Source organism: Sinocyclocheilus rhinocerous, unplaced genomic scaffold (assembly GCF_001515625.1).
Source record: "Sinocyclocheilus rhinocerous isolate Xijiao unplaced genomic scaffold, SAMN03320098_v1.1 scaffold111, whole genome shotgun sequence".
Classification (NCBI taxonomy): Eukaryota; Metazoa; Chordata; class Actinopteri; order Cypriniformes; family Cyprinidae; genus Sinocyclocheilus; species Sinocyclocheilus rhinocerous.
In genome coordinates, this window is record NW_015642811.1 from 2,513,562 (window position 1) to 2,524,840 (window position 11,279).

At 40.8% G+C, this 11,279-nt stretch overlaps 1 protein-coding gene across 1 annotated transcript in view; it reads left to right on the top strand.

Moving 5' to 3' along the window:
* Positions 1 to 7,999: 7,999 nt before the first annotated feature.
* Positions 8,000 to 11,279, top strand: part of LOC107756512 (protocadherin-10-like) — a 16,896-nt gene continuing 13,616 nt past the window's right edge. The window contains exon 1 of the mRNA XM_016573674.1: positions 8,000 to 9,034. Coding sequence (XP_016429160.1) covers positions 8,404 to 9,034 — 631 coding nt within the window. The 5' untranslated portion in view covers positions 8,000 to 8,403. The remainder of the gene's footprint in view (positions 9,035 to 11,279) is intronic.

Consider the following 11,279-nt stretch of genomic DNA (forward strand, 5'->3'; position numbering starts at 1 on the left):
TATGCTCACCAAGGCTACATTTGATAAAAAAAAAGTTATATTGAGAAATGTTATTACAATTTAAAATAACTGTTGTCTATTTCAGTATATATTTAAAATGCTATTTATTCCTGTGATGCCAAAGGTGAATTATCAGCAGCCATTATTCCAGTCTTCAGTGTCACATGATCCTTAAAAGAGATAGTTCACCCAAAAAAATGAAAATTCTGTCATTAATTACTCACCTTCATGTCGTTCCAAACCCGTAAGACCTTCGTTCATCTTCGGAACACAAATTAAGATATTTTTGATGAAATCCAAGAGCTTTCTGGCTCGGCATTGACATCAATGTAACTAAAATGTTCCCAGACCCAGAAACATTGTAAAGACATCCGTAAAACAGTCCGTGTGACATCAGTGATTCAATCGTAATTTTACGAATCTGCGAGAAAACGTTTTGTGCACAAAGAAAACAAAAATAACGACTTTATGCAGCAATTCTTCTGAATTAATTAAGAAGGGGGATAATTAAGCTATATGCAGTGTGAGAAAGAGAGACTCGACACAGAGGAACTCTGTGTGTGTGGGCAGAGATGCATACTGACAGTATGACGCAGAATATCCTCGGCTGTGATGACAAACAACATTGTGAGCAGAAAGAACGATGGGAGACCTTCGTTCATCTTCGGAACACAAATTAAGATATTTTTGATGAAATCCAAGAGCTTTCTGGCTCGGCATTGACATCAATGTAACTAAAATGTTCCCAGACCCAGAAACATTGTAAAGACATCCGTAAAACAGTCCGTGTGACATCAGTGATTCAATCGTAATTTTACGAATCTGCGAGAAAACGTTTTGTGCACAAAGAAAACAAAAATAACGACTTTATGCAGCAATTCTTCTCCTCCAAATCCCATCTTCTGCTATAGTCAGTAGTTAGTAGTCATTATACAAAAAATATTTGACCACCCAGTGCTGCGATTGACCAATCAGAATCAAGTATTCAAGAAAGCCTTGTAATAAGGTCAAGTTACATAACCTTTCTAATAATGCATGAGGCTACAAACTTTATGAACAAAAGAATTTAAATTAAAAATGCAGTTTTACTTAAAAGATGAGACTGTTGTAACTCACTGAGGTACAATGATATGTGAATTACGTTGGCGCACTCTGTACGAATTAAAACGTATAAGCCTAAAATGGGCCTCACGGGGTATAGAAAAGGGGGTGGATATCCGTCCTATTGCAGGCTTAAGAATTTCGCTCTTCAGTTATGTAATTGACCACACATTAAGGTGATTCATTGTGGCTTTCTTTGCTGATTCGAGTGTTTATATCCGGGGGCTGGAGAAATAGATCCTACCTGCTGCTCTCATAGGCTGGATATGTTAGCCTTTTTCTGGTCTATAAGATTTGAGTGCTTTAGCCTTTATACTGATGATCAGAGCAAAATCGCTCGGCTCTGACTCCTCTGTGTTACATGGCTAATTGAGTTTGAAATGGGCTCCGTTTGTGGTTAGATTGGACATCCCACAGGATCCATATATTTTTCTGTCTCTGCCATTTCACAAGTGTGCAAAAGGACACAGACAGGAAGAAAGCAGGGAGCTGTATGCTAATTCTGTGCAGGTGAGTAGGTGGCAGAGTTTTCACCAGTCACTGGATGTTGTGAGTTTGTTATACTGCCATAGATCATGTTACAGGACAGTCAAATTGACTTTCATATAGTCACTTCTCACAAATTAAGTAACAGTCAAACTTTAATCATCAATGTTCTCATTGTGTCTCAGACCTTCTCCAAATACAATTCATCACATTTGCAATGTTTTTTTTCTGCTTCTAGGGTTTCCAATAATCCCATATAATACAGAATCATCCTATTTTTAGGAGAACAGAATTGCCTAATGTACTGAAAATCCATACGGGACTAAGTTTGTTGTGTATTTTAGCATCTTACAGCTGAATAGCCACAGTATTTATTGCATTTGCATCCGTTTTGCATAGAGTTGTCAATGTTAAAAATTGCAGATGAAAATGGGAAACAAATCACGAAAAATGGATGTGAACGCTATCTTGACAGCGTGGGAAGGATCAAGGAAGATCAAGGAAGGGCACCTACTACTAGCTAACTTTTATCTGTTGGCTTTTTGCACTTTTAGTTGCACTGTTCAGTTCAGAATGTCTTGTTTATGTGTAAATAGTGAAATGTAAAGACTAAACTTTCAATAAAATTTCAATCAGTCTTTAATGCATATTATTCACTTAATTTGTTTTTAATTAAAACTAGTGCTGTCAAACGATTAATCGTGATTAATTGCATCCAAAATAAAAGTTTTTGTTTACATATGTGTGCTGTGTATATTTATTAAGTATATATAAATATACACACATGCATGTATATATTTCAGAAAAACAGGTTATGTTTATATATTAAATATATGTAATTATAATATCAATTATATTAATATAGACATGTAAATATTTCCAGAATATATACTGTGTGTGTGTGTATTTATATATACACATAATAAATATACACAGTACACACACACATATATTATGCAAACAAATCTTTTATTTTGGATGCGCTTAATCACGATTAATCATTTGACAGCACTAATTAAAACTTAAAATATTGTGAGTGTGTTTGTGTGTGTGTGTGCATGCGTGTGTTTGTGTGTGTGTGTGTGTGTTTGTGTAAAGACTTCTTGACCTACATGAAATCAGCACACATTTCCATTTATTCATCCTGCGGTACGCATCCCTTTTGATCCTGCATGGATCATGTTTCTCATCTCAACCTGCTTGTGTGTGTGTGTGCACACACGTGTGGGTGTTGCATTTTGGCACTGGATGTAATTTGCATGTCAAAGAGGAGACCTAGATGGGGTGAATGTAGATCTGTTATCATCCTTACAGTTCTGATATATGTTTCATATTGATTACTATGGCGTACTAGAATCAATAGTTGGAAAATATAGTGTGTGATTGTGAGTGTGTGATCAAAGCAATAAGGAGAGGTTGGGTTAAATGAGGTACCTTCAAAGATCTCCTCACACATTTATAGACTTTGTGAGAAGATTATTTCATTGAATATTTGAAGTCCAAAGCTATTTCCAAATACCATTTGTGTTCTGGGGAATTTATTGAACTGGAATTCTCATAAACGTTCCCATAAAGCACAGTGAATACACTGACCTAAAGATAAAACTGGATGATTCTCTGCAAAAATTTTTGTATGGAAGCTGAAAAGATGACTGATGTAATTTCTTTAATTATGATTTAATATCTCACATTTGTAACTATATTTCTCATAATTGTGGCTTTAATATTTTAATCTTTATCTGGCAACTATTATTATTATTATTTTTATTATACAGCAAAAAATATTTTTTTAATACTACAAAAGATTTATATTTAGATTAAATGTTGTTTATTCTATTTATCCAAAATTCCTGAAAAAAAAAATGTTATACTGGTTTCACAAAAATATTAAGCAGCACAACTGTTTTCAACATTATTAATTATAAGAAATGTTTTTTGAACACCAGATCATTATATTAGAATAATTTCTGAAAGATCATGTGACGCTGAAGACTAAAGTAATGGCTGCTAAAAGTTTAGCTTTGCCATCACAATAATACATTATGTTTTAAAATATATTAAAATAGTTTTAAATTGTAATAATATTTCACAATATTACTACTTTACTGCATTTTGATCAAAAATATGCAGCATTATTGAGCATAAGATACCTCTTTAAAAATATTTATAAAGGGACAGGAGCAATAGCCTTTAACTAAACTCTCTGAACTTGGGAAATGATACTTATAGATGAGATATAAAACAAAATTGAGCATTTTTGTTGACCTTCATTGCTATTGAATTATTACAGCATTCTTTGTGAAAGCATGTCAAAAGACTTATTTGGGTCATATATGCTGACATGCAGATATCTGGGTTGGAAGTTTCACATGAAACTCAAGTCGCAAAGGAGAAGACTTCACAAAACCATCTAACACAACTCAAATACCAAATACCACATTACATTTTCCTCATGACTGACCACGAGCACCGATTCAGACACACTCTCGCCCTCACCCAGTCTCTGAGGGACAGCTACATTTTTAATAAGGCTTTTGGAGTGAAAACAATCCTCCTGTCAACCAGCACTCTCTGTCCCATCTCATCCTGTCACTGCAGTGTCAGTCCTGCACACATATCCATGTGTAGGCTGCAGATGAAAAAGTCTTCCGGGCCACAGACACACACCAGAGAGTTGCTCTGAAAGCAGCCAGACGTCCAGACACACACATAACCACACGCGGGGCTGATCGACAGACCGACGCCACATATGGCCATCAGATATTAAGATGTGAGAACAGACATCTTTTGTTATCTCTGAAAACTCAATTTTCATTTGTTTTCTGTCTGTTTTCTGTGGGGGGAAAGGAAGCTGGATTGGAGAACTGAGGCTATTTTCCTCTGATGTTCCAGATTTGAGATTCTGACATGGTGAAACTTAGTTAGAACTCAGAAGATGATTGGGTTTAAAGGCTCTGTCACTGTTCCTTGTCTATCACGCACCTAATGAGAGAATCTGATACCCGTTGTTTTCCAGACTAACCATGGCAGATCTAAATATGGCATCCTGAACTGTAAAAAACTCAACCCAAAAATAATGTTAACTGATCAAAGTAAGCAATACAGTTGTATAAAATCACACAAGCACAACATCGGACTGATTCCTGGAGCAACACCCTTATAAAAACTATTTTCTTCCACCTGAAATAGAAAGAATTGAAAAAAGTTCCTAGTTCCTGATTTCTTAATCTGATTTGTTAACTGGAATGTTGATATAAATGGCAACCACACTTTTAGAGTTACACAGTTACAAATTGGTAAGCTAACAAAACTTAAGTCACCTTTATTTTTACAGTGCATTATTCAGATTAATAGATAGGAAAATAACAGAATCGATTATGGAAACTTCTTCAAACATGAGACAACCAAACATGAGACAAGTTAAGCAGCTCTAAAAAGACAACAGACAATCATTATTCAGCTCAAGTCAGTTTGGTGTTGATTAAATTCAGCTGGATAACAGTGTTGATGTTGCAAAATTTGTGAGTTATGATACATATGTGATTCAGCTGTAAAGCAGATTTATAGAAAACAATATTTCATCATTCAGCTCAATTCAGTTCAAGTTTTGTTCTCATCGGTGCCATCAAATAAAAAAAAAAATACCTACAGTATACTTCACAACTTTTGTGAACAGATGATGATTGTGAGTAAACAAGCAGTATTAACACAGTCGCATTAATTACTTTGCCAAAAACCGAGTTTGTGCTTGGTAAATTTGGGGTTTATCCCGCAGTGAAAGAACCACCACATGTTTATATTTTCTCTACAAATCTTTAATTGAGCATTTTCACGCAGGTAATGGAATAAATGACTTATTCTGAATCTCAAAACTTCACCTTTCCCTAAATCAGCTTTGCAGGAGTGACAAAAATTGTTCTCATCGGTGCCATCAAATAAATAAAAAAATACCTACAGTATACTTCACAACTTTTGTGAACAGATGATGATTGTGAGTAAACAAGCAGTATTAACACAGTTGCATTAATTACTTTGCCAAAAACCGAGTTTGTGCTTGGTAAATTTGGGGTTTATCCCGCAGTGAAAGAACCACCACATGTTTATATTTTCTCTACAAATCTTTAATTGAGCATTTTCACGCAGGTAATGGAATAAATGACTTATTCTGAATCTCAAAACTTCACCTTTCCCTAAATCAGCTTTGCAGGAGTGACAAAAAGAGAAAGCGAGAAAGAGAGCGCTTGGGTGCCAATCATAATGGCAGCTCTCCTCATGCTGTTGAGGTATGCTCACATTATAAAACAGGAGGGGAGATAATCTGATTCTCATATTCAAATCACTGTTTGTCCATAAATCTTGAAATATTCATGAAAACTCAAATCTATTAAATCCCTCCGGCACCCTTGTGGGAATTAAAGCATAAAGTCGAGTGAGTGTGCCAGTGGCTCACCAGAACTTGATTTAGAAAATCTCTTTTTGGAAGTGATTCATGTATACACTCCACTGGTGTTAAGATTCTTTCTGGCACAGCACCGTTTCAGACACTCCTTCAAATGTGCTTTCTTGAGGGGACACTAAACTCAGTCATCAGTCCTTCATGGCTATTGTACCGTACGGATGTATTGCCGCTGCGATTCGCAAGGGGGCGCTCCGACTGTTTCTTGTGTTTGCCATCGTGGCTCCGGTGTTATTCCGCTCTGATGAAAACCGTGACATTTGGTTGCTCGGAACCGGGGAGCAGGTTTACGCCAACAGTTTGATAGACTGTCGTTTTCATCAGTATAGAGGTAAACGCGCGGATATAATGCACTAAAGCAAGCTGAAATGATTTGAGACAAGGGATTGGACTCTAACCTATTTAGAAACGAATTATATTCCATTAAAACAAAAGTATGACCGTGCTGCATTTGTATTCGAAATGCAGACATAAATGATAATCAGTCAAAATCTGTTATGACAACGTTTTATTAGTGAGCCTATTTGTAATTTGCATTACAATGAACAACATCTAGCTAGCCTAATTATATAGGCTACATATGGATTTGATGTTTCGCCACCCACAATTTGTACGTTTTCAAACAGTCGGTTGAATGCCGATGCAATGCAACAACCTCTTTCTGTTGTTGTGACAGGCGAAAGGTTTTGAATCCAAAATATCAATTTAATAAGTTCTGTCAGACATTGTCTGAAAATAAAGATATTCTGGATATTCTGACTCGATTATTACTGAGGGTAAATTTGTATGAGGCAGTTACGTGGACAACATTTAACAGCTTTTAAGTCATTATCCTAGCTCTTTTTTTTCCTTACCCACTGACCGTTACAATGGATCCTAAATTAGCTTAATTTTATGTTTTCCTCGAAAAAACAAACAAACAAAGAAAAAAATCATTAATATAACACCCATGTAACTGACTGAGCAATATTCAGTCTAATTTTGCTTGGCACCAAATGAAAAAGAAGAAAAGTCATGTCCATTAGAATGGACACTGGGTCTAAACGGGTTAATTACTTAATCCAACATATTAGTTGTGCTCAACTGTATCTTATTTAATAAAGAGGGATAATATGCAACTGCTGGACATTTCTGTGCAGTTGCCATGAGGAATCCCAGGCGCGTGACTGACAGCAGCGCAACAGATTCGTTTTGGCAGCTAGGAGGCGCATGTGGCTCGCGCTTGGGAACCAAACCTGAGAAAGCTCCAAAGACAACACACATTGCAAGATGAAGACGACAGTAGAGAGTCTGCCTGGTTTATGTGTGCAGTCGATATATTAAATGCATCATATACCAATATAAATTATACAACAATAATTTAAAAATATTTACAGTGAAGAAAAAATGCCTTGTCTAAAGTGAGAGACATTTGTTGTGCACTTGTGAAATGAAATGCAAATATACTGGTTTTCCACTTTTTCACTTTTTTAAACTGTACATTTCAAATTAACTCAAATACCTTTTATTGTCACATCACCATATGCACAGTTCAACAATAAAGTGATGTGCAGGTAAAGGATACAAAATTCACTACTTATACAAATAATAATGGGTGGAATTATGTATTACTACACATTTTCAATATATAAAATGCACAATTTCCCATGTTGATATACAAAGAATTTTTTTTTTTTTGTGTGTGTGTGTTGTTTTTTTTCCCCCACAACTTGGTCGTTCTTCTCTCTGACTCATTCTCATACGAACTCATCAGCCATTCAATCATTATGACCAGAAATCCCGCAGCTCTGACCAGGGGCGTGTCTATCCGCTGCCAGGAGGCTTGACTGACGTAGCGCAAATCCAATAAAGTTTCAGCTCTGCTAGTGCCGGGTGCTCCCATTGGTTGGCGAGGGGAGGGTGCTGCGGGAAAACCGAACAGCTAAGCGCTGATGCCTCAGTACTGTGCCAGCGGACCCCGCAGGAGCGCACCAGATATACCGGGACCTTTCAGATATCAGAGACTGCAGCTCTAATATAAAATGCATTTGTTGAATTAACTCTGTGGATTATGATATTGTGTTTTATCACACGCCAGCTGATATCTCTTAGTATCAGTGACAGTCTATTGCTGTAATGTTCACTTGTGCCAGAAATCCGCTGCGACTCTAAAGCTTGTTCTTGGGGGGAATCGCCTTGGGAAATCGGTCCTGTGTAAACCAGCACGCAGACAGCATGGTTTTGGCTGACAGCCCCGTTTAAGGAAAAATATCGCCTTACCACCAAAGCCTTACGCACGCCTGGCCTTGGAGAAGAGGGTGATGGTTTTGCTGCGTGCTCCGCGGAGATAAAATATTCCAAGTGTCCTTTCCGGAGTGGAGATGTTTGTGTTTTTGCTCCTGCTGTGTCTCGCGAATGGGGTAGTTTCGCAGATACGTTACTCTGTGCCCGAGGAAGCGGAGCATGGCACATTTGTGGGGAATATCGCAGAGGATTTGGGACTGGACCTTACGAAACTTTCATCCCGCCGCTTTCAGGTGGTGCCCAGCTCGCGGACGCCGTACCTGGAAGTAAACTTGGAGAACGGGGTGCTTTTCGTGAACGAGAAAATCGACCGGGAGCGCATCTGTAAGCAGAGCGCCAGCTGCTTGCTTCACCTGGAGGTGTTCTTGGAGAACCCACTCGAGCTCTTTCGCGTGGAGATCGAGGTGGTGGACATCAACGACAACCCGCCGAGCTTTCCGGAGACAGACATCACCGTGGAAATATCCGAGAGCGCGACCCCGGGTACGCGCTTCCCGTTGGCGAGCGCCTTTGATCCGGATGTCGGTAGTAACGCATTGCGCACTTACGACATTACCAACAACAACAATTTCTACCTAGACGTGCAAACACAGACCGACGGCAACAAATTCGCAGAGTTGGTTTTGGAAAAGCCACTTGATCGGGAACAGCAGGCGATGCATCGTTACGTTCTCACGGCCGTGGACGGCGGCCAGCCTCCTCGGACAGGTACAGCTCTGCTTGTGGTCAGAGTGCTCGACTCCAACGACAACGTCCCCGTGTTTGATCAGCCGGTGTACTCGGTTAACCTGGCCGAGAACGCGCCCGTGGGCACGCTCATCATCCAGCTGAACGCGACCGACTCAGACGAGGGCCCGAACGGAGAGGTCATTTACTCGTTCAGCAACCACATCTCAAGCAGGATCAAGGAACTGTTCGATATCGATGCCCGAACGGGCCGTATAGAGGTCAGAGGTGAGGTGGACTTTGAGGAGAGCAGCCTGTATCAGATTTACGTGCAAGCGAAAGACATGGGACCTAATGCCGTGCCCGCGCACTGTAAAGTTTTGGTCAAAGTGACGGACGTGAACGACAACGCACCGGAGATCATCTTCAGTACCGTCACGGAGTCAGTGAGCGAAAACGCAGCCACGGGCACCGTCATCGCGCTGCTCAGCGTCACAGATAAAGACTCTGAAGACAACGGCCAGACGCATGTGGAGATTCTCGGAGATGTTCCTTTTAAACTCAAAACCTCTTTCAGAAATTATTACACTATTGTGACTGACGGTCCTCTCAACCGAGAGACTGTAGAGGCATACACAGTCACCGTTGTTGCGAGAGATAAAGGGATTCCATCTCTGGCTACCAGCAAATCAATCAAAGTGCACGTGTCTGACGAGAACGACAACGCGCCAACGTTTACGCAGCCCATTTATGATGTGTATGTGACTGAGAACAACGTCCCTGGTGCTTACATCTACGCTGTCAGTGCAGTCGATCCTGATGTCGGACAGAATGCTTATATAACTTACTCCATAGTGGAGTGTGAAATCCAGGGTATGTCTGTGGTTCCGGATGTCGGTAGTAACGCATTGCGCACTTACGACATTACCAACAACAACAATTTCTACCTAGACGTGCAAACACAGACCGACGGCAACAAATTCGCAGAGTTGGTTTTGGAAAAGCCACTTGATCGGGAACAGCAGGCGATGCATCGTTACGTTCTCACGGCCGTGGACGGCGGCCAGCCTCCTCGGACAGGTACAGCTCTGCTTGTGGTCAGAGTGCTCGACTCCAACGACAACGTCCCCGTGTTTGATCAGCCGGTGTACTCAGTCAACCTGGCCGAGAACGCGCCCGTGGGCACGCTCGTCATCCAGCTGAACGCGACCGACTCAGACGAGGGCCCGAACGGAGAGGTCATTTACTCGTTCAGCAACCACATCTCAAGCAGGATCAAGGAACTGTTCGATATCGATGCCCGAACGGGCCGTATAGAGGTCAGAGGTGAGGTGGACTTTGAGGAGAGCAGCCTGTATCAGATTTACGTGCAAGCGAAAGACATGGGACCTAATGCCGTGCCCGCGCACTGTAAAGTTTTGGTCAAAGTGACGGACGTGAACGACAACGCACCGGAGATCATCTTCAGTACCGTCACGGAGTCAGTGAGCGAAAACGCAGCCACGGGCACCGTCATCGCGCTGCTCAGCGTCACAGATAAAGACTCTGAAGACAACGGCCAGACGCATGTGGAGATTCTCGGAGATGTTCCTTTTAAACTCAAAACCTCTTTCAGAAATTATTACACTATTGTGACTGACGGTCCTCTCAACCGAGAGACTGTAGAGGCATACACAGTCACCGTTGTTGCGAGAGATAAAGGGATTCCATCTCTGGCTACCAGCAAATCAATCAAAGTGCACGTGTCTGACGAGAACGACAACGCGCCAACGTTTACGCAGCCCATTTATGATGTGTATGTGACTGAGAACAACGTCCCTGGTGCTTACATCTACGCTGTCAGTGCAGTCGATCCTGATGTCGGACAGAATGCTTATATAACTTACTCCATAGTGGAGTGTGAAATCCAGGGTATGTCTGTGGTCACCTATGTGTCCATCAACTCGGAGAATGGGTATCTGTACGCCCTCAGATCCTTTGATTATGAGCAACTAAAAGACTTCAGCTTCATGGTTCAAGCCAGAGACTCAGGCAGCCCCGAGCTGTGGTCCAACGCCACAGTAAACGTAATTATAGTGGATCAGAACGATAACGCGCCGTCTGTGATTGCGCCTCTTGGAAAAAATGGCACTGCGCGGGAGCCTTTGCCGCGCTCTGCCGAGCCAGGTTACCTAGTTACTCGCATTGTCGCCATGGATGCAGATGATGGAGAGAACGCACGCTTGTCATACAGTATACAGAGAGGCAACGAGAATGGGATGTTCCGAATGGACTGGCGCACCGGGGA